Here is a 24,514-nt window from a genome sequence, read left to right on the forward strand (position 1 = left end):
AAAATGATTTGAACACCTAGGCATACAAAAATGCCTTAACGTCTTTGACCTTTGACCAAAGGTGAAAATAATTTGTTAGAAAGACAACACAAAGGCACTATTGAAGCAGAAAAGCAGAAAATTGAACAAAAAGAAGTTTGTTATGTTTTGAATGATGAAGCGATATATTGTCCAAAATTAAGGCAAAAGCTCTCTGTTCATAATTTATGAGATTATTAACAAGCCACTGTACATTTCATCCTCCCATAATGATCTGATTAATAATGAACCAAGAATGAGTTGGTTATAAAGTGATTGCAAAATGGCTTAGAAAAGGGAAATTAGTGAGAAAAGGTCTAGCATCATGTCAATGCCATATTTCATAGTGCCTTCTAAAGGTGTCAGAATATGATGTATCTGTAATACAATGCAGGACTTTATTTAAAATATTGAATATATGCCTACAAGGACTTTAACTCTCAGACAGGTTTACACTAATGAAAGTGCTGCTCTCTGCTCTTAGAATGTCCTAGTGAAAATTTTGCTGACGCATATTTGCACATACATCTGCTTGCCTACAGAAAAATAATTTCCATTCAGTCACAGTAATCCTTATTAACTCATCCCTGCATCTACACATCCATCTGTTTCTTTGTCCAGGAGGGCAAATGTTTGTTTGTGGTGCTTCTGATGGCAGTGTACTGGTGTACCGAAGCGCTCCCGCTGGCGGTGACTGCCATGCTTCCGGTGTGCCTCTTCCCCACCATGGGAATCCTGCCTTCTTGGAAGGTCTGTCCGCAGTACTTCCTGGAGACTAACTTCTTGTTCCTGAGTGGTTTAGTGATGGCATCTGCTATAGAGGAGTGGGGTCTCCATCGCCGTATAGCTCTCAAGGTGCTGAAGATTGTAGGAGTGAAACCTGCCTGGTGAGAAAGATTCTGTCTTAAATAGCACCTATTATGTTTTTTTTTTTTACATTTTCAACTTTCTTTAGAGTCTAATCTTGCTGTTTGAGCATGAAAAATGTCTACTAAGTTACAAAGCACAAAGTTATTTTTTATATAAGTAAACATTGATTCTGAACTCCCTGAACCACCTCGATTGTAGTCTTGAGTTTTCTTCCAGGAACGTACACGTCACAATATTCCTCATTTAAATAATTCCTGCCCAAGGCATATGGAAAAAAAGGGGGCGAGGCCCGGTTGAGTTGCATTAGTATTGTGTTGAAATTCAAAGTGGTTGACCAATTGCAACACACTAATCCAGCCGACCAATGATAGCACAGTGCGCTTTTCAAAATGAGGGGCTTCATAGAGAAAGGAACTAAACAGGGATGCGTTTTTTTTAAAGCATCGTGAGCTAAGTTGATCGTGGAGACCATTGGTGCCAATGATTCTGCGATCTGCTTAGGCTTATGATGCTTTTGAGAAACGCAGCTCCTGGTGTTACAGACAGACTGGGGAAAGAGGTGCTAAAACAATGTAATATGTGAACAATAATGTGTTTTTTCAACATTCAAGCATGAAAACCTATTCTAGTTGACCCTAAAAACAAAAAAGCGTATAATATGTTGTCTTTAAGTTTTAGCAAATGTAGCTGGTTATCACGGAAATTTGATCTTTTACACAAATATAACATCTGGTCATTTACTCAAATATCTGTGTCAGAAATCAATTCTATTAGTCGGTGCAACATTTGATAAAGCGGAAACAATGCAACAAAAGTATTTCTGCTTATCTATATAGCTTTTCTCATCCCACATACTGTATGTTTCTCAGACACAAAACTGATAGAAAAAAGTAAAACGTAATTTAATACTGAATGTGTTTCTGCAAATAAATTGTATTATTTCACAGCGTGATATTCTTTTCACAATGTTTTCATACATAACATACTTTTTATACTTTATAGTTGTTTATCTTTATTTATTGGACAGTGTGTGCAGACTTTTAAGCTTCACCATTTGACACAGTTTTACTATGTACACAGTGTGTACTGTGTGGTCACATTTTATTGCACTAATTATTGTAGGAATGGTTGCGTAATAATTTACAGTATAAGGTATGACTCTACTTGTCTTTCTTTCCTATCCAGGCTGATTTTAGGCATGATGATCACTTCCTCTTTCCTGTCAATGTGGTTGAGTAATACAGCCACAACAGCCATGATGCTGCCCATTGCTAACGCCATACTGGAAAGTCTGTTTGGAAATCTGGAGACTCTAAAAGAGAACTGCAAGGGCAAGCGGGACCCAGAGGGTTGGTAGAGTGGGGAGAAATTCATATTCTATGTGTTGCAAGCTAATTAGGAAATGAAAGTTTTTATTGAATGTAATCATGACATCAAGATACAATTTAGATTGATTTGGTCTGAGAATATTTATTTTATTATTCAGGGCTCCAGACTAACTTTTTTTACTAGGAGCGCTGTAGCCCCTGACTGAAAATTTTAGGAGCGCAAGCAGAAAATTTAGGGGCACACCTTAAATCAGCTTGCAATGCAATTATTCAAATTTCCCCCAAAATAACTGTAATACTGACAAATTATTTAATAATAAATAGACTTAACGTACAGATATTACAATGTGCAGTTTTATTTTAAGTTCACAGGCATCAGACTAACATCTGAGGGCAGCGGCACCGGAGCCACTGAGTTCTACAGAAAATATCTGATAGCACTGGGGCTGGCAATAAAGCACTAAGCTTAATTTAGGGTGTAGATGAAATTAACTTTAATTATTATCATTCATAATGTCTTAATTTTAATTAAAAAGCAAACCGAGTGAAAAAAATATATATTAGGGAGTGAAAATAGCCAATAAGCATCGTACTGTTTACAATGGTAATTTATTTATTTTATTATTTTTAAATAAGTGTTTAAATAAGAGTTTAAATAAGACAATTTTTGAAGGATGACCAAAATCACATTAAAAATAACATTTATATATGATAGTTTTGAAGTGCTGGAAAAAGATGAGTAACAGTTAGCACTTGTAAGCGTTTGACTATTTCTGTCACATTATGGTTACAGTTACTACATTAAATCCATGGTGAATGTCGCTGATTTGTGGACTGAAAGCCTTCTATAAGTGTTTCTCCTGGTTTGCACGTCAGCGCTGTTTGATCTGATATCTATGGTTTATAACAGAGAACTCTGCGCCGAATCGGAACGTTTCTCACTGGATCTCGCAGCGATTATGTTATTAATTCTGAGGCGAATTCAATGGATTTCTTCACTGGATCTCCTTGTAACAGTGTCGCGTGATCGAGATCGGCCCGCGACTGGCAAGTTCGGGGCGCTGCGCTGTCTATTATTGGTCCGAACTAATAAACGGTCCGTGAAGCATGAAGGAGTAGCGCATTTTCGTTCCGCTTTTATTTTGTTTGGATTCGCTGCTCGGCAACGTTGTGGTCGCGCCAGCGCGACCTAAATAAATATTTGGTCGCACCGGCAGGAAAAATGGTCGCAAAATGCGACCAATTGGTCGCAGTCTGGAGCCCTGTTATTTGTGTGTGTAATCAACCTGCACACATGACAACATGATATAGGCCCTACAACCTGAATGGATAACTTTGAACTGAACAAAGCTTCTTCTTTTTTTTTTTTTTTTTTTTTTTTTTTTTTTGTCAGTCAAGATTTCTTTAATGTGTAAAGATACTGAGAAGCCTACTTTTATTAAAAAAAAAAAAAAAAAAATATATATATATATATATATATATATATATATATATATATATATATATATATATATATTAATTCTAAGTTATAAAAATAAAACATTCCATTGCAGGTGATTCTCAGGTGAAGATGCATGTGCTTCCTTTTGAAAAACAGATACTAACCACAGATGACAGGTAAGTGAGAAGAATTCATTTGTGACTTTCTTTGAACAAGAACTTGAAGATTTGATATATCTAGTTCAGTCATGAAACTCTAGAGGGCGAACTCAGTCTGATAGGTCCTTTACATGCAAGCTGCGAGCAATTACATCATTACTTCATGGCACAAGCTGATTGGCCTCTGCTGATCATTTACATTTTTTAAACATTTAAATAGTTTGGTTCAGTGTTTGCTGTAGGCTAGTCCTTCAACTTGCTACCAGAGTTCCTCTGAAACCTTCCACCTCCCCCAGCTCCACCTGCCTAGATCTGTTACAGGAATTATGTGTTTCTATTTATACAGTAGCAGCATATTTTGCATGTCTGTATTAGCAGTAATGATAGGAGAAACGAAGTGTTTCAAAACTTTTAATTATTTTAACCAATTGGTTCGCAAAATGATTCATGCTCAAAACGCCACACACGCTGGTCAGAACAGTGTAAATGCAATGAAAACCCAGCCCAAATATCCATAAAAGCACCTTTTACAAACCAACTGGAAATGTTTTATTGTAGGTGTAATCTACTAACAAATCATCTAATACCACTAAAAATGATGTGTCTCTATAATTATTAAATTGTAGGGCTTGTTTTGTTTGTTTTATGTAGAGCTTGGTTAATCAGACCAGCAAGAGACTTAACTACAACTCTTAATTTTTAGGTAACTTATCATGTCAATAAATGTCTACAAATGTATAAAACTGATCTGAGATCAGGTAAAAATCATATAGACACTAGTTTATGGGTTCAAAGAGATCACAGCAAACTACTGAAATCACATGACAGTTTGATGCCACTGATATTTATATCATTTATATAGATTAGTATATTATGCAAGCTTCGATTTAGTCTGCCATGGCCAAATACATTAACATTGCCGTATTCAATAACATGCTAAAACTACAAGAGTTGTAATGATTGAAATAAATGTACCATTAAAAGTTCAACATCATCATCAGTATAATGTGAGTTATTGCAGCAACAAAATTAGTGTAATGATAGTCTGGAGTGTTTTAAGCTTATAAATGTTCCTACTTGAATATGAAAACTTGTTAGATCATCCTTTCATAACCTTAAATATTAAAGTCTGAGACATTACTAAGAGATTCTGTCCCCTCTGTAACCTCACAGACCTGACTGGACAGACAGATCAGAGCAAACGAATCTGGAAGTGGTCAGAAGAGAGTCGGAATACCAGATGAAAGTGTGGAAAGGATTTCTGATTTGTATACCGTATGCTGCAAGCATCGGAGGAACTGCAACCCTCACTGGTACAGCCCCCAACCTGATCCTGGTGGGCCAGCTCAAGAGGTATACCATTTTTCCATGGATGCCATTTTGCATTCATTCTTTTATTCATCTATATATTCATTTACCAGATGCTTATATTCAAGTTGACTTGCATAAGAGGAATACAACATGAGCAATTCAACTTAAAAGTGAAAAGTGCTCATGAAAAAAAGTGCTGCAATACAAAGTTCCAAATTGCTTTGAAGAGCACATGCAGGCTAGACACAGAGGCACAGTAAAAGAATAACAAGAAAAACTACTATAAGTGCTCGTGGAAGAGTTGTGGTTATTTTGTATAGTTATGGAAATGTCTATAATGAATATGTCCAGCTCTAAAATACTTAATTGGCAGAAAATTAGTCTTTTGACAGTGCAATGGCTATATGATTTTTTCAGTTTCAGTGCTGGAAGACACTATAGTGTCCCCCCTCAGTTATTATCTGCAGTCATCTCCATTAACTCTAATGAAACAATGTCAAAGAGAATCTTTATTCAGGCCAGGCTCCAGTTTACAGAATTAAATAAGCGCTATCCAAATGAGTGCATTAGCTTTAATTAACGCTAATATGAAAACATTTCTCAGTGCCACTAAATGGACTTCATTTGTCGGTTTATTTTCTTGGCTCTTATAGTTATTCATGCAGTCTGCCTTCATAATGATTACTATGTGACACATAATCTTGCACTTAAGTAAATAAAATAAAAACCCTGTTGAACAGTCGCAGTGATTGTGCCATTTATGTACTGCACTGTTTCAAGTAATGTACTAATTTTGGGTGCCACGTACCTTTGACAAAGCTGTTTATCCAAGTAATTAGGTCACCAACAACAAGCCAGAATGGAACATAATTTGGTTTCCATTCACGATTACCACAGAGTTTGAGATGGCCGAAATCCCAGCTTCAGTTTTCCCAGGCAAGACCAGAGTAATTGTACTTTTGTAGCAAGCAAAGACATTGCATGAGATGTGACATGAGATATTAGCTTTTTACATCAAATTGAGAACATTTTAATGAACATATTTGTGGTATTTTCATTAAATTAAATTAAATTAAATTAAAAATGATTCTAGGATCAAATCTGCAATGTTCATAAAAGAACATTTAAAAATAGATGTACAGTGGGTTCAAGAATTTAGAGACCACAAGTGAAGGTGCTTATATTTAGAAATGTTCTAATTTGATGCAAAATGCCAGCACTATTTGTCATCATGATTTGAGAATGGTCAAAGAACATCTTGTGTGCTTTGGTTTGACCTTTTCTACAAAGGCATTCACATGATCAATGTCACAGATTTACCCAAGTAACCTAAGAAAGTTCTTCGTCATTGTCATAACTTTTTTTCAAAATCATTCTATTTATTCAAATAGGTTTAAAAGGGAAAAAAAATCCAGATTTTTTGGTACATAAAACGTAGCTAAAGAGTCTAAATGTGCTGCCATCAGGACATAATGATCTGAAAGTGTAGCACCTGCTGTGGGGAAAGACTGAGAGCTATAGTTTAGTGGATGTAGTTTATTGCAGCTGTTGAGCTAGTTTGTTCATGACTTGCATGTAAATGATGCATTGTAAACCAAAATTGTGAGTCTAGAATCAGATTATACCAAATAGACATTTAACTTTTCTTGCTTTAACTTATTATTGCACTGGATAAGCATGAAGACCTCAAAATGAACTGTCCTTTGGCTTACATATAATTCTGTCATGAAGTGAGAGATCAAAGGTACTGTTTTGTTAAAATAAAACCAATGCAGTGTTGTGGTTCAACCTTTATCATGTTAAGTGATAGAGTCTTTGTTAAAAAGCCTTAAGGTGAGCTGTATACAGTATATCTCAAATGGAAACTTACTTACTGAGAGATTAATGCAGTGTATATTTGTTTTAGTTTCTTGCATACTTCAGATGTGATTAGATTAAGTTTTGTGAATGTAATGCAGTAACTAATTTGGCTACGGCCTCCAATCATTTACCATATTTCATCACTGATGTTTAATCGGCTAAGAACATGTCTCATAATGACTAGACAAAAAGGAGAGACAAAAGAAGACGCTTTACAGCTGATATGATCACCATTTTTACTTCTGCTTTGGCCGGCCTTTAAAGGGATACTCCACTTTAAAATGAAAATTCTGTCATCATACAGTATACTCACCGTCATGTTGTTTCAAACCTGTATGAATTTCTTTCTTCTGCTGAACAGAAAGGAAGATATTTACAGTTTCTGGTCTAATTGACTTCCATAGTAGGAAAAAGATATACTATGGAAGTCAATCAGACCAGAATCTGTCTGGTTACTGATATTCTTCTAAATATATTCCTTTCTGTTCAGCAGAAGAAAGAAATTCATACAGGTTTGAAACAACATGAGGGTGAGTATATGATGACAGAATTTCCATTTTAAAGTGGAGTATCCCTTTAAATGAAAAATGTATTAGAATGAATTAGAATTAAAAAATAATAATGAATCTGGCTCTTTAAGAAAAGATTGATCAAGACAGCACTTAATACATAGATACAAAACAGCTGACACTCAATTATTCCTCCTTAGTTTAAAAATGACACTGAATATCTAGCTAATTAAAACTCCTGTTGTCATGTTCTCTAGACCAGCCTTTCTCAAACTTTTTTCAGTCAGGGCACCTTTCAAAAGTGCATAAAATCTCAAGGCACCCCAGTGTAAAATATAATTTAAAAACACTGCATAACCCAAATGCAAATGCAAATTTTATATATATATATATATATATATGTGTATATATATATATATATATATATGTGTATATATATATATATATATGTATATATATATATATATAAATATAATTTAAAAACACTGCATAACCCAAATGCAAATGCAAATTTTATATATATATATATATATATATATATATATATATATATATATATATATATATTTATCTAAAATGAATTGACAATTTTATTAATCCGTTCATAATATGTTTAACCCTTTCACACGTAAATTTAATATATTCTGGCTGACCCCCCCCCAGCGTGAGTTTTTCAAGGGGACCGTTATTTAGAATGTGTCACTTTATGGTTTCCATGGTGACGCGTCATTGCTTGTCACGTGACACACCGCAGCAACAACAGAGATGAATGAATTATGATCTGCTTTTATGTCATTTTTAATTTTTTATTCAAAATATTCACAAATTTGTTAGATATGGCATGAAATATCTGATATTCCGATTGTCAAATATATGCAAGTGGAAGTGTTTTGTTGTTTAAACACCTTTATAACGATCGCGTTAGTTGAGCTGTATGCGCGATGGGCGCCGCCATGTTAGTTTGTGCCGCAGACGCAGTTCAGAGAATCGGATCTGTTGGATTTACAACAAGTGAATTCATCCACTTCTCCCGAAATACATAAAAGTAAGTGGCAGGTGAACTGGGAGAAGAATAGAGTAAATTTTAAAGTTACTTACACAATGTGTATCTGATATGAATAAAACTAATTATAATATAAATTATTATTAATGCCTCTTCCTTTGACATCAGTGTGTATTTTACAAACTCTAAATGTATTGTTTTTTTTTTAGTAATTATGTCTGAAACCTAAAACAAACATTATGTGGATGCAGGGGCGTAGCAACCGGGGGGACACGTCCCCCTCACTTTTAGAAACCGGTGATTCTGTCCCCCGCATTTTTTTTTTTTTTCGGACAAATGCCCTGATTAAAACAATTTTTAATATAAAAATAAAAAATAACCAGGCAATCACCGAAAACGTGAGGAATGGATGATTCTGTTTTATTTCATTTGATGTAAGTGGCGATTGATAGCCTATAGTTGATAATAATATAGGCCTAATGTGCGCTGTCGAGGCTCGTGAAGTTATAACATTTTAGAAACAATATAGCCTAGTTAAGAAACAATATATAGCCTAAGGCTACACACGACCAGCTGTTTTCCTGAATGCCATCAAGATTGAAACCGTGACTGGTTTCATAACAGTTCAATAAACAAACAGTTAAAATTAACTTACATTAATTTTACTTGATGTACTCAAAAATGTACTCACTTACATTTTAGTCGCAATGACTGTTTTTGCTCTGTTTCATCAGCGAAAATAGTCCCAAACAAAGATCACAGCAGAACGCGCATCTCACAGCAACACTCGTTGCATTACTGAATGATTCAGCGTTTTGAACAAATCGGTTGAGTCAAAGATTCAATTACCCATTCATAAACTGCCTCATTCTGAATAAATCAGCCGTTTGAACGAATCGTTTGAATGAATGACTCAATGACTCGCTCATTAAGACGGTTGCCTGCCGCCTCCTACTGGCGGTTTAGTTTCATAAAGTATCATTCTTTTCAACATTCCTTATTTGTATATTCAAAAATATTTAAAATAATCTAATTTAATACAGTTATAATTTTTCAATGTAAATTATTTAATTTGATTGGTAACAGCCTAGTGTCTTATTATTTTAATTGAATATATTGATCAAATTTAAGAATTTAAAATGAAAGATGGAGCATAAAATTAGGGGGGAAATGCCTTTATAAAAGGTACAAAAAAAATTGTGTTTTCAAACAGTGATGTAATGAAACATTGACAATTTAAGTTTGAAGGGAGTAAAGCCTCTGTTAAGGCTATAAGGAAATAATTTTGCCAAAAGAAGAACTTTTATTTTAAATAAATGTTCATTTTAAATCAGCCTACTTCAGTGTGATATGTTACCATAATTTGAATAATTTGATACCAGAATTTGAATAATTGTAATGTGATGATCAGATGCAGATATCTAAATCAGAGAATATCATCGGGCGGTTTGTGGGTGGATTATTTATTTTTAACAGTGGATTCAGGTGACTCAAAGTGCACCAGATTAATGAATTTATCTTTAAAATGTACAAAATTTTCTTCCGGGGGGGCATGCCCCCCGGACCCCCCTAGAGGTTACAAGCTCCACCAACAAAAATAATGTGGGAAACACATTAGGGTATGATGATCTACAAAAAAATTACACATTTAATTATCTTATTATTAAACATTATTAGGATTTTACCACCTCCGCCTCGTTTTGAGCCAGGAAAATGAACATCACCTTTGGGTCACGTCCTATGGTCACATACAGCTTTTGTCCCCCCCACTTTTATAATGGCTGCTACGCCCCTGTGTGGATGAAAACACTGAAAAGTTGTGATATATGACAGCTGAGCGCGCCTGTCTCTGGCTCAGCTCCAGCCAACGCGCGAAAGCACATTTGAATTTAGCAGTTGATCACGTCATGCACTGACCGTTCTAATCACACCGGTGCTCCAGGGACCAGCCTAGACTGATCGTACGTGCGAAAGGGTTAAAAGAAGAAGAATGTATTTATGTAAATTCAAATATATTTATATATGAAATGTCAGATTTTTTTTTTTTTAGCCTACGTAATTTTTTGGCGGCACCCCTGACACAGTCAGGAGGCACCCCAGTGTGCCGCGGCACCCACTTTGAGAAAGGCTGCTCTAGACAGCCTTATCTTAAAGGGGGGGGGGGGGGGGGGGGGGGTGAAATGCTCATTTCATCTCCTGTTAATCTTGAGTACCTATAGAGTAGTATTGCATCCTTCATATCTCCAAAAAGTCTTTAGTTTTATTATATTTATAAAAGAAAGATAGGCTGTACCGAGTCTTTCCGGAAAAAAACGAGCGGCTGAAGGCGGGCCGTGTGGGCGGAGCTAAAGAATCACAAGCGCTGTTCACTGTTTACTTGCTGTGCTAACGCGCCGAGCTAACAACACACAGAGACATTTGAAGCAGTTTTACTCACCGCCCGGTTCCAACGCACGACCGCGAACCTTTATCATTGTGACTGCTCGATCCTTAAGCATTAGACGATCTGCAAATCCGTCGATCTGGGCTTTGTTTATAAAACAATCATCGTCGAAATGCAGGGAACAAACAGTCTTACACAACCTACGTTGATGCTCTGAAAAAACAAACTCCATCCACTGGTCCCTTAACGCCGGGTTCTTTGGGAATCTGTGCAGGGTTGTCTTGCCCTGGCAACCAAAAACCCACTTCTTTGGTGACATTGACTTCCCTAAAGCCGAGCATAGCGCTTTGATTGGCGTACTGCTTTCGCTCTCTTGCTCTGGTCTACGGTTGCGCGCGCGCCCGCGTCCTTCCGGAGAAGTGCCCTTAGGACCCGTATAAGGAAATTCCGCTACATCTGACGTCACACATGCCCATACTCGAAAAAAACTTTCCGAAACTTGTGACAAACTGGAAGGAGCATTTTTGGAACAGAAATACTCCTTCAAACGTACAATTTAATTTTTGAAACTTTGTCCATGTTTAGCATGGGAATCCAACCCTTTAACAGAGTAAAAAAACTCAGTATGCATGAAATAGCATTTCACCCCCCCTTTAAAGTTGTGATAAGGACAAAAAGTGAGCAAAACAGATTTATATAATTTATACATAAAGTGTATAAAGGCCTATTTATAAACGTATAGCGCAAGTTTTCAGCGACTCTTTCTGCAGGTTACTTTGATTAATGCCAGTAGGTGGCATGACCACCTTTATGAGAGAGTCATTGAATCGTTTACTTAAACGAGTCATTCGAAAACAAAAGTGATTATTTCAGGAACGAAACACCTGCATTTTTCTCGGGTACTAGAGTTTCTGCTGTGGCGTCCGGGGACCCCCAGAGGGCCCCAAGGGAGTACTAGGGGGTCTGTGAAAAATTGTTAAAACTATTTTCATGAGCTGAGCAAAAAACAGTCAAACTAATTGCAGTGTCTTGCCATGTTTGTGTCTGTAGCTACTTCCCTGAATGTGACCTCATAAACTTCGGCTCATGGTTTGTCTTCGCCTTCCCGCTCATGCTTCTCTTCCTCTTTCTGGGCTGGATCTGGATCGCTTTCCTTTATGGCGGGATCAACACACGGTAAATACGCAGTCTAAATGTAGAAAATGACACACGTATACTACTGTATATTAGGGCTTTTCAATCTTTCATAAGCCACATGCCCAAAAATATGATCATCCTCATGCAAGGGACCCCATCCTAAAATTATAAGGCAGCTATATATTTGTATGTATAAAGACCCAATTTATACACGAAAATTAATATTATGAATGTGTAAAATATTATTATTGTGTAAAATACTATATTATTATTTCTATTACATTACATTATTATGTTTTTTTCCGCTATTAATTATATTACTGTACTGTTAGATGTATTTATTTATTTTATTTTGGTTAAATTACTCAGTTTAATATATATTTTAACATGTTTTTGTCTGAACTTGTTACAGACCCTGTAGTACTCTCTTGGGTCCCCAGTTTGAAAACCCACATGCCATGCCAATGTACATGTACTACTGCCTGTTTTTTTCTACACAGACTTTGTATTAGCAAACATGATGAACGGGCAGCCGCAGAAGCAAAAGCACAAGCTGTTATTGATGAGGACTATAAGAAACTGGGCCCAATAAAGTAGGTTGTGGAGCATTTTAACATCCTAAACACTTGTACTTTTCTCTGTTGTGCTTTCTGACGTTAATTAAATTAAAATATATTCTTCCCCTCTCCTAGCTTTGCAGAAGGATCTATTGCTTTCTTCTTCGTCATTTTTGCCATCCTTCTGTTCACGCGAGATCCGAAGTTTGTAACAGGATGGTCGGTTTTCTTCACCAAAGGGTAAGACCCATCTCAGTGACAGGCAGATACTGAAAAATGATGGACTTCTTATGAGTCAAAAGAAAAGCAAAGCAAACGCACACCTTAAGAAGTGCAAATTAAAAGGGAAACCTTAATGCAAAAAAATAAATAACTGCACACTCTCTTAAAGGGATAGTTCGGAGTAAAATAAATCTAGGGTCCTTTGCATCATGACCTTGAGCCAAAAACCCTCCCAGAAGCTTTTTTCCCTTGGTCAAACATTATTAAAGTTAGAGCTTATTTTGAGATATCAGCCGAATGCCTTAGTGCAGGCGCTAATGGATCCAAGGTTTTATCTCGTAAATTACCCCACTAATAATGCCCGGAATGGTACCAAACTTCTACAGTAGTACAAATAGGTTCTGTCCTCATAAAACGAGGCATTGGAAAGTTTGTAAGTACATCAGGAGTTTAATAATAATAATAATAATAATAAATAATTTGTTACATTTATATAGCGCTTTTCAGGGTCCTCAAAGCGCTTCACATACTGTATGGAAGGGGGGAATCTCCTCAACCACCACCAATGTGCAGCATCCATCTGGATGATGCGACGGCAGCCATATTGCGCCAGAACGCCCACCACACACCAGCTTACTGGTGGAGAGGAGACAGTGATGAAGCCAATCAGTATATGCGGATGATTAGGAGGCCATGATGGACAATGATGTTATTTAAGCCAGCGCAAATACCTGTGTTTACATCCTGTTTTCGGGTTGAAGTCCACAGTAGTCGATTGCCGAGTTCACGCGCATAGGTTTAGTTACCTATGATCACGCGCGTGAACTCGGCAATCGATTACTTTGGACTTCAACCGAAAACAGGATGTAAACACAGGTATTTGCGCTGGCTTAAATAACATCATTTTTATACATATCTTTCACATCTACTGCAGTCAGATTCACTCGTGTTCACTCAGAAGTGAAGTCACTCACATTTTCTGTGCACTTGTAATGACACATCAAGGATGTTAAGAGGCTAAAAGCAGGTTTAATACTTGCCCCATTGAAGTCAACAGGTTGCAAATTTTAAAAATAGAATAACTCGGTGTAGGCAGCACCGATTTTTGTCGTTGTTCTCTGTATTGACAGCACTCCAAATGTACAAAAAAATTAGCTCAATGTTAAAATTGACCGGAGTTCTCCTTTAAGATTTGGTCTATTGTTCATGATGAAAAAGGAACGCAATTAGGAGTTACTGCTTTAATTGTTTTTATGGGGTTTTTTTTTTTGGGGGGGGGGGGGGGGGGTATCATTTTATGTTTCAATGATAGTCAATCATTGAAATTAGTCAATTAGTCAATTGTTATATATATTTTAGGATTTGTATTTTTTTTTAAATAAAAAGATAAATTAAAGCAGTAACTCCTAATTGCATATAATATATAATATATACACACACATACATTTTCTGTACTGTTTAAGCAGGTTTACATTTGTTTATAGACACTGTTGTTTTGTTTTCTTGCGTGGTCCATCACACTAATGCACTTTGACAGAGAGGTTCAAAAATATGGACCAGTTGATCTGCTCGCTCCCACTGAGCTAACCTTTCTCTATCTGCATGATGTCAGTTCATCTTGAGTCATCCCTACAGTTAAGACCCAAGATAAACCCACAACTTAAGGAGAAATAGAAACAGAGAGAACATTATAATGTGTGCATGCGTTATTCAACACCTATATGAGAGGAACATGACTGAAAGCACGCTGTTTCTAAACATGAGATGATGAATTGGTTAGCTGGGTTATGGCAATTACATTAATTCAGTGATTCATATTAATGTGCTGAGATGTGAAATCAGGATTGCTGCTGGCATTAATGTCTTGTCTGTAAAATTGTTTTGACATTTGACAGCATATCATATTTCCAGCTGTAAATTATTTAAAGGGGAAGTGAGGTTTTTTTTCTATTTTAAAATACTTACAACTATAAGTAAGACATTTGGAGGTTGATTATACATTTGTTAAAGGAATAATTCTTATAATAATGTCTTTTTATAATCCACAATGAACATTTGATGTTCATCCCAGTTGGATGCATATGAAGCTTAAAGGTGCAGTCAGTAAGTATTCACCCTAAAAGCATTAGTAGTCCATGACTTCTCGGTAGAACATTTCAAAACAGGAAAGCTTTTTTATCAGAAGGTCACACTGAATAATTTCACTTCACCCCAGTGTTGCTAATTGGAGCTTGAAATACGCAACACTAAATGATAACTGCTTCTCCCTGAATGTCTCTGTGTTTATTTCCCTTCAGCTATGTATCTGACGCTGTTACTGGAGTCATCATTATCTCCATCCTCTTTTTCTTTCCATCCCAGCGTCCATCTCTTCGCTGGTGGTTTGATTCAAGAGGTCAGTGGGTAGTTTATTGATTTTCTGTTTTGTCAGCTGAGAGATTGAGTTTGGACTATGAAATTATAAACTTTAAATTGAGAAAACTCAGCAATCAATCAATATTATTAATATTTATATAATAAGTCATGCCCCTAAGACATAATAGGCTTATATTAGGCTTGAATCTCATAAATTGAGACACTGTTTTCTGTTGTGAATTTTTAGCAGGCACAAACATCGTCGCTACATTCAGTTAACTCAGTAACTTTCCAGTTGCACAGTTTATTCTGCCAGTCAAAAAGGTTTCTAGAAAACGTGTGAGTGTGGTTAATGTTGAATAAGACGAGGAATGTTAATGATTTAGATTAGTGCGTCTAGAGAGATCCAGCAGAGAACTGTGTGCAGAGAGATTATATTAATCTCACACAAATCTCCCAAGTTATTACCTTTCTTTTACACTGTGTACATTTCTATAGTCTATATTTGGAAAATCAGTTTCCTCGTTTTTAATAATCCACTTTGCAAAACAAATCCCTTTCTAGTTGCATATTTTTAGTGGCTGGTTGCTTCTAAAATCTAGTTGGCTTATTTAAAGTTCTGTAAAATAATACATTTGAGTATTAGTGATAAATTGTGTGTGCTCAAATGAAAATACATATATTTCTGCCACTTTAAACTGTTTCTGGAGGTGGAACAGCATTGTAAATTGTACATTTATACATTTGCCAGAGGCTGTTATCCAGAGCAAGTTACATTCACTGTTTACATTTTATCTTTGTGCTAGTTTTCTTGCAAACTGAACTGAACCCATGACCTTGTTATTGCTTGGCCAGTTGAGCAACAGATAAAAAACCTGTAGCATTATTATCGTCACCAGCTTTGCTGAGATGTCTTCAATGGCTTTCTGTCTGAAGTGTGAATTTGTAAAGTGTTTTGTAACGTCATATTTTTTGGCTGAGCACATTCAACATGTTCCCTGTTGTTTACCTATAATAGTTTTTTGTGCTGAACTTTAGAGATTGATTCAGCATAGTACTACTTTGTACTTCAAGTTAAGTTTACACCACATGTAAAACATGAATATTGTGGTAGTATTATTCTCTGTATAGTAAGAAGTATATATGCTGTTTAAAACATACTTGTATAAATCCCTCTGTTGGTCATAGGCTGCATTTTATATTAAAGGCTGTGAAAAGTGGCCACCATCAGACATTCTGGAGTCCACATTACCATGTTGAGGATGAGGATAATGTCTTTAAATACATTTATGCAATACATTTTCTTTCCTTGTGCAGTTCAAAAGATGTAATCAAATTCAGAAATCAAACTCAGAGGTTTTGAACGTTGAGCAAGTTGTAGAATTAACCATCTTAAAATCAATGTAGTTTTAAACATATATATACAGTAAACATTTAATTTGATCAGTGGCAGAGATCGTCAGTTGGCTTGAGGTCATTATAATTTCTATCTCTGTCTCCAGCCTCAAATACTCCATATGTGCCCCTGTTGTCATGGAGAAGAGCTCAAGAGTGTGTGCCATGGAATATTATTTTGCTGTTGGGTGGTGGATTTGCAATGGCCAAAGGCTGTGAGGTACCTCATTATCTGCTTTTTGCTGAATTACAAGCTGGAACTTGACATTACATGGCTAAAAGTTCAAATTGTAATTAACGCATAAAAAGGTTCTTCTAATGCAGTTGTATTGTTGACAATTCACTGGAAGGCAATGTTAAAATTAGAACAAATGTAAATATCTGAACAAAACAACCTTACCTTGACCTAAACCATGAAGACTTTTTTTTTGCCAATAGGAGTCAGGGTTAGCAGTTTGGATAGGAAACCACTTGCAGCCTCTCGCCCAGGTCCCTCCCGCAGTCGCAGTCATGCTCATAACAGCCTTCATCGCCTGCTTCACTGAATTTGCCAGTAACACGGCCACCATCATCATCTTTCTCCCTGTCATCGCTGAACTGGTACAGACAAACTTAAAGCACAACTTTGTGTTACCAGTTTGTTGCTATGTGTGATTTACACTGTGTATGTATATATAATATTTGATTACAAGAATTTACTTCAAGTATAAAAATTAATACCAAAATGGGAACAGAGTACTGTACTTAAAGTGCAAAAATAATATATAAATACCAATAGTTAAGTTCACGTAAAGAAAACTTACAAGTACTGCAGTATACTGAACTAGTTGTTTACTATGTGTGTAAACAACTAGTTCAGCTTGCTATGTGACTTACATAAACATTAAGTATGTATATATATATATATATATATATATATATATATATATATATATATGATTAAAAAAACAGTAAAAATAGAAATATTGTCATACATTATTAAATGTATTTTCTATTTTAATACATTTTACAATGTGAATTATTCATGTGATGGTAAATTTTCAGCATCATTATTTCAGTCTTCAGTGTGACATGATCCTTCAAATTCATTATAATATACTGATTTCAGTTCAAAACTGTTTTTTTTTTTTAGTGAACAGAGTTTCTAAATGTCTTTACTTTCACTTTTGGTCAATTTAATGCATCCTTGTTAAATATAATAATTAATAAATGTAATTAAAAAAATGGATCTCACTGACCCAAGCATATATGCTGCCCAATTGTGATAAATTTGATACTGCACTGTAGTATTGTAGATACTGTAGTATTACATTGTGACATTACATCAACCAAATACTTTATTTTCAGGCCATCCGTGTGAAAGTCAACCCACTGTACTTCATGATTCCAGCAACGACTGGTTGCTCTTACGCTTTCATGCTTCCGGTGTCCACACCTCCTAACTCAATTGCATTTGCCTCCGGACATCTTATGGTCAAGGATATGGTAAGAAGACAACTACAAAATCATTATATCACATTGATCACCGATTTTGTTTTCAGTTGCAAAATAAGATGTGTGATATTTGCAGGTGAAGACAGGGTTTGTGATGAACATCCTAGGAATTCTGTGCGTGTCTCTTGCCATGAACACATGGGGTCTTAAAATGTTCAATCTACATGTGTACCCTGATTGGGCAAGACCTTTGAATGCTTCCTTAGCAACTGTGGCTACACATACTGTATCAGCAATGAATATGACGGGCTAGAGAACAACTACAGAGATGGACACCCTTACAAAAATAATTATACTTCAAGTTAATTTTAGGTATACTTTACTTTATGTAGTAAGTAATATCCATGTACTAGTAGTATACTTGTGTACTATTTCAATACTACTTGGGACTAAATTGGCCCCTTTTTTAGTATATAAAAGTACACTTTGATTTGTATCAGTAGTACACTTTGAGTACACAACTAGTTCACAACGTTTTTTGTTTGTACTGTCTGCAACTATAGGTATGCTGATAATACTTGTTGCACATTTTTTAGTTTATTAAAGTACACTTTGAAGTATACTCTCAGTAAACAACTAGTTCAGTAGTTTTACACTGCAAGTATTCCTGTAAGTTTTCGTTAAGTGAACTTAACATCAAACTTATAGTTTACTATTTATATATTATTTTTGCACTTTAAATATAGTACTATGTTCCTCTTTAGGTAATTTTAACCTAAACAGGAACGTACGTACACTACCAGTGGACTGCACAAAGATTCACATATACTCAGAATTAGGAACACATCTGTTTTCTTTATAAATCAATATTTTCAAACAATGTAAGTTTATAAGACAGTATGTAAAACTGTGAAAAATAGTATTTACTCCTCAATCAAAAGAGTAAACAACTACAAGGTATACTTAGAATACTTAATTCAAATTTTAAGTATATCTCGATCAAAAGATTGAGTATAGGCCAAATATACTTAGACATTTCTGTGAGTATAAGTCAAGTATACTTAAGTGGAGTTTTAAGTTCTGAGAAGTACATAAAAAGGCTTAACATAAAGCACATAAATCTTATTTTTAGTTTAAAAGAAGTATACCAATAGTACACTTGAAACATTTTTTGTAAGGGCATCCATGCATACATACACATTCAGTCCAGATTCTGTGTATAGATATAAGACTAAAAAGAAGTGGAAAAATTGCTTAACTGAGGGATTCCCACAGTGGATGGATCAACACTATCACAACCTCACTTCCTGTTCAACACTGCTCTCTTGTGCTTTGATGCCACTTCACCAATTAGGGGCATGACATTTAAATATGTTTTATTTATGTAGTTTTAAACTGATAGGAAGCATGTTTGAAATTTAACATGTTCTCAATGAAAATCTCAAACATTTTAATAAATAATCTTCTGTATATGTAGATTGTAAGTTTGTTGTATTAATGTCAAATGTATGTCATTTTTTTGTATTTATGTAAAGTATGCAAGTAATTAATAATTATGTATCATTTCTATGTTAAATGTTTATAATCTTGTGTTCATCATTCATAAATCCTAATTAAAGCTTGGATCCAACAAAATGATGTAGTTGTTGACAAACACAACAATTTTTACCGACTTAAAACTCAAATCCATAGAAAGAAAATATGACAATTGCCAGTACATAAGAAAATATAGTGGGATAGTGGGACCAACCACAAAGCCTTTTTTAGAAATCTGTATGAGAACAGTTTTAATACACGTTACATGAAAACCATTTGAAACCAACAAGCACAGCACTTACAGACTTCCCTTTTAAAATGTTGTTTTTGTACTTCTTCCTTTTAAGGTTCATTAAAAGAGCAGTTTCGTTTTTTCTTCATGTCATGTGATGATAGCGACTTAGCGGTGTAATCTGTGTTGGGTCTCATGTGAATCTGAGCAACTGTATGAGTCAGTGTACATGTGTGTTCAGCATCCAGCTCAGAGTCATAGGATTGGGCGTACAGTATATATGGGTGTATTTGGTGCCAAGCTCAGTAAGAGCTGACAAGTTTTGCTTTGATGATGACCAACCTTTTAATGTTGAGATAAATCCATGATCTTCTTCAAGCCTCCTTTTAATCGACAATAATGATGCCCTTAAGAAACTACCGTCTCTCGTTGTTTTCCCTCAGGTATGTCAATATGTTCTGTCACACTTTATATTACAGTGTGTATATAGTATTATTGCACTACATTTAGTTACATACATGTAGGTTTTGATTTTGCTATAGCAATTCATTACAATACCGTGTAACGCTGTGAAATGAGTTATCAAAGTTGCTATACTTGTTTGTCTTTATTTTTGAATTATTATTTAGATGTACAGCTTTAATCAGACATTTCCCCACAAAATGAGTATTATTTCTGCATACCATTCCATAAAAATCGTTTACAGCACCTTCAGGCTATACTGACTCTTTCTCATCGAGAGACAAATATTTTCCCTTCGTCTAATTTCTCAACTCTTTTCCTATTTATGTGTTTGTGTGTGTTAGAGCCTCAGTGAGGAGCATTATGGAGATGCTCTGGTTGTGCTACTCTTCTCCAACTCCTCAGAGTTCAGGTCATCTGCTCGCTCTACTGGTTCTCTGTCTCTTAATGGCTGCCGTGACTGCCTCACTACTTTTCCACTGGCTCACAGACCTTTTGAAATACGACATCCAGACGGCATTTGTTGCAGTTGGTATCTATGCCACAGCTGTGTTTATCCTGTCATCTCTCATCCATCCGTTCCGATGTGCCTTCACACTAATCTTCCCGACACTGTTTACCCGACAGGGTCGTAAACTGCTCTTGTCCGCATCTGTGATGATTGTAGTGCTCTACGTTCTACCCAACATGGCTGCCAACATTGCAACTCTAACACATGTTGTGAAATGTGCATCAGAAAAACTCTCTCAAAGTATTTTAAGCAGCTCAGAGCTCATCAACACCATCAAGGGCGATTTAGTCAGAAGCGCAGAGGAAGAGAAAAGCAGTTTAACACTACGTAATTTTGATCACACCACAAACATTAATGTCTCAGAAGTGAAGGGACGGTTGCATTTCTTGAGTCAGCGAGTGCAGGAGGATTTTTCTGAAGTTAAAAGTCAAGTACAGGATCTGAAGCTGCTATTCAGCAGAATCTTTGCAGCTGTTTTTGTTCTGTGTTTGTTGACAGAGTCTGTCATGTACCTTCGCTCTTATTTGACGTCTGTAAGATTTGACAACACGTATATCACAGGTGGGCTCAGGAGGAAAGCAGTCGAAAAAGGGATCGCAGTTGAAGCAAAGGATGTGAAAAATGGAGTAAACTCCACCAGTTTCAGAATAACTAAAAGGGAACTTTTCAAATGTCTGGTTCCTGCCCTGGGGATCACTCTGTATCTGTTAATGACAATCTTTTTGATAGTGCTGGACCATTTCTTGTTTTACTTGGTGAAATCAGGAGGCCCTTGGATTTCAAACATGCCATCCACCAACATCAGCATCATCGTCAACTTCAAGGTAATCCACTCCACCAGTTTCTCCTTAAAATACAGATATACTGATGAAATATAACTAAAAAAAAAACCTCTTTTTAATTTCTACCAATGTAAATGTACAAAAAGTAATTAAGTACTGGTGTATAATGACAATTTTGTACATCATTACTTAACTTATTGCATTTTGATATCCAGGCTCCTGCTCAAAATACATATTTTAAGATCTCTCACATATACTGTATAGAGCTTTAGAAGATTTGAGCTTAGTCAGTCATGTTTATTAATTATTATGAGTCATTAACTACTTTTGCGCATAAACATCTTGCATGTAATTTATAAGCTTAATACGAATTCCATTTACAATAAACCATCTCAAAATTCGTTATAGGCCCAACACAAGCCTAGCTATTTTACGTTTTGTCGAATGTATGGCTAATGAAAAACCTCATTCACTGGCTACGCCATTGTATGATACTTATGCCTCACTGATGGTTAGTTTAAGTTTAAGACCTTCATATTTTTCATAGAAAGAATCTTTTTTTTTTTCAGTAAGAATCACATTGTATGAATTCCCACAAAATTCATTTAATGTAGTTAAAGGAACACTTTAGCTTATTCATAGTATCCCCCAGAGTTAGATAAGTCCATACATACCTTTTTCATTTCTGTGCGTTCTGTAAGTGTTATTTGACGCACCCACCGTTAGCCTAGCTTAGCACAAAGACTGGATGTAAATGGATAAGGTAGCATACTAATTCCAATAAGTGACAAAATAATGCAAACATTTTCCTATTTACATGTTGTGATCTGTATAGTCACAGTGTGTACAAATAACAAGGCTATATGAGACAGAGGCCATTTTTAATCGTATAAATACTGGGAACTATATTCTCACTAGGCGTAGGAGCACACCTACTTGGGCGGAGTGGCTACTTTGTTATGGACTTATCTAACTCTGGGGGATACTGTGAATAAGCTAAAGTCTCAAAAAGTCGGAGTGTTCCTTTAAGTGAAGTAGGCCTACACGTTTCCCAAAATGAAAATTCTCCAATAAAGAAAGTAAATAGTTACTGTTCACTTTTGTGGAAAAACAATAACCCTTCTCTCTTCTCTTCCCCTTTATTTCTAATCATCTCAGGTTGAAACAAATGTGGACCTTTGTCAGCTCTTTAACTCAAAATGTATGGTAGAATACGTCAACTTCAACAGACCTTACACAGCCCTCATTCACTCTGATCCAAACATGTGTGAGGCCCAATCCAGTAAGCTGAACCCAAGTGTAGTGATGGCGCTGGTTTTCCTCTATCTGTTCAGCTACACCCTGCTGCCGCTGGAGGTTTACGTTCGACGCCTTCGGAGGAAAGTAGCAGCTTCTTTTTTCCAGCAGCAGGAGGAGAGAAGGGTTGAATTCCTTATGAAGAAAATTCTAAGTAAACAAAAAGAAAGACAAAATGTTTTCTTTATAGAAACCAAACATCAAGATGAATATGTCTCTGGGATGACAGATCAGTTTACATAAATAATAGGTCTAGCCTACATTTTTACTGACTAGTACATACTGTATATTATCATATTAATAAATGTACATATTCAAATTTGTGAATCAAATATTTTGTTGAAATATTTTTCCTAGACTTCGCAGATCTCATGTACAAAATAGGCTATTAAAGTTGCATTTTTATATTTTATGGAAAACTGTAGTATTCATTATAAATTATTTATCAGTCCACATCATTTTTTTTTTTTAAATATAGGCTATGTGTGCTCATAATCTTTAATCAAACTAATTTCCCTTCCTCTTGCAACAACATATCTTCTCTTCTGGCATGAGGGTGGGATAACCTGTCACTCACATCAGAACACAGCACCACAGCAGCGTTAATTTGTAGGCCAAAACCATAGACTGTAAAAAAGGCCAAAACACGGAAATAAGTTAGCATTGTAGCACTTCCGGTTCCATCATCCCGAAGTCAATTGTTTTTTAAATGTGGTTGAAATAAGGTGTGTGGTTAACACAAGCTCAAGATACTTTCACGTTTTATTCTACAACATAAAATAAATCAGTATTACCCCATTCATGATTTTTTTTTAGCTGCTACATGTCTTGAAAAAGGTGGTTGCTAAATAAGACTGTTGGTATGTTAGCTCAGTCTGCTTTTACAGCCTCGTTATGCTTAGAATCGTGGTCTTAAAAACTATTTTTAACTAAAAAAAAAATTTAGATGTGTGAAGTTGAACTGCCGGCTGGCCTAAAAAGTGACGTCATACTATGCAGTTATTTCCATATTTCCAGTGAATCTCAGCCAGCGACTTTACTTCTGCATAGCTTGTTCTATAGAGCTGGTAAGTCCCGCCCATCCGTAAAACCCCAAGTGGACCTCTAGGTTGAAAAATCGTCAATGCAAGTGAATGGGAGAAAATAATTATTTTCTGGTCCCGTTTGAATTTTGCCATGAATGTGAAAATATGTTGTCTGTGAATTTTTTATATAACTTTTCATGTTACGAGTTTGACAGTATATGGTATGATTCTTCGGCTAGCAGTTGTGGAAAAGACATAACGAGAAAGACTACATGTCGCCTATGTGACGTCACCCCATAAAGTTGACTTACCCGTGGTTTTTGCCAACCTCAACGATTTTTTCCTCTCCCTGAAAGAAGGCGGTGAAGTGCACCAAAGACACAGCCATGTTTAGCGGGATCCGTGAGCTAGTGTCCGTGTGCTAGTGGTGTTGACGTTTCAAACGCGTCGAAAGCAGCGAAGAGTTGTAGTCCACAAAGTGCTCTGACACAAAGTCTAACCGTATCAAACTTCTACCCGCTAAATTCTAGCATTCTTTACACGAAAAGTTATATAAAAAATTCACAGACAACATATGTTCACATTCATGGCAAAATTCAAACGGGACCAGAAAATAATTATTTTCTCCCATTCACTTGCATTGACGATTTTTCAACCTAGAGGTCCAGGGGGATTAGCGGAAGGGGCGG

At 35.9% G+C, this 24,514-nt stretch overlaps 2 protein-coding genes across 2 annotated transcripts in view; both read left to right on the plus strand.

Moving 5' to 3' along the window:
• The window catches only part of slc13a3 (solute carrier family 13 member 3), a 20,879-nt gene extending 1,266 nt beyond the window's left edge, over positions 1-19,613 (plus strand). Inside the window, exons 2-13 of the mRNA XM_081349293.1 lie at positions 640-905; positions 2,074-2,237; positions 3,770-3,833; positions 4,989-5,168; positions 11,932-12,057; positions 12,519-12,611; positions 12,711-12,815; positions 15,095-15,192; positions 16,655-16,767; positions 16,986-17,147; positions 17,895-18,032; positions 18,118-19,613. Coding sequence (XP_081205419.1) covers positions 640-905; positions 2,074-2,237; positions 3,770-3,833; positions 4,989-5,168; positions 11,932-12,057; positions 12,519-12,611; positions 12,711-12,815; positions 15,095-15,192; positions 16,655-16,767; positions 16,986-17,147; positions 17,895-18,032; positions 18,118-18,294 — 1,686 coding nt within the window. The 3' untranslated portion in view covers positions 18,295-19,613. The remainder of the gene's footprint in view (positions 1-639; positions 906-2,073; positions 2,238-3,769; positions 3,834-4,988; positions 5,169-11,931; positions 12,058-12,518; positions 12,612-12,710; positions 12,816-15,094; positions 15,193-16,654; positions 16,768-16,985; positions 17,148-17,894; positions 18,033-18,117) is intronic.
• Positions 19,614-19,966: 353 nt separating this feature from the next.
• On the plus strand, positions 19,967-23,597 carry ocstamp (osteoclast stimulatory transmembrane protein). The gene is made up of 3 exons (XM_081348627.1): positions 19,967-20,192; positions 20,556-21,546; positions 22,663-23,597. Exons 1-3 carry the CDS (start codon positions 20,149-20,151, stop codon positions 23,041-23,043), a joined length of 1,416 nt encoding a protein of 471 aa, XP_081204753.1. The 5' UTR covers positions 19,967-20,148; the 3' UTR covers positions 23,044-23,597.
• Positions 23,598-24,514: the final 917 nt, after the last annotated feature.

Source organism: Scardinius erythrophthalmus (assembly GCF_964197995.2).
Source record: "Scardinius erythrophthalmus genome assembly, chromosome: 20".
Taxonomy (NCBI): Eukaryota; Metazoa; Chordata; class Actinopteri; order Cypriniformes; family Leuciscidae; genus Scardinius; species Scardinius erythrophthalmus.

Excerpts from the sequence above, each read along its gene's own strand:
- ocstamp (XM_081348627.1), top strand. The coding sequence starts at position 20,149 with ATGATGCCCTTAAGAAACTACCGTCTCTCGTTGTTTTCCCTCAG. Across the intron at positions 20,193-20,555 it reads CTCTCGTTGTTTTCCCTCAG|AGCCTCAGTGAGGAGCATTA; the intron begins GTATGTCAATAT and ends TGTGTGTGTTAG. Across the intron at positions 21,547-22,662 it reads GCATCATCGTCAACTTCAAG|GTTGAAACAAATGTGGACCT; the intron begins GTAATCCACTCC and ends TAATCATCTCAG.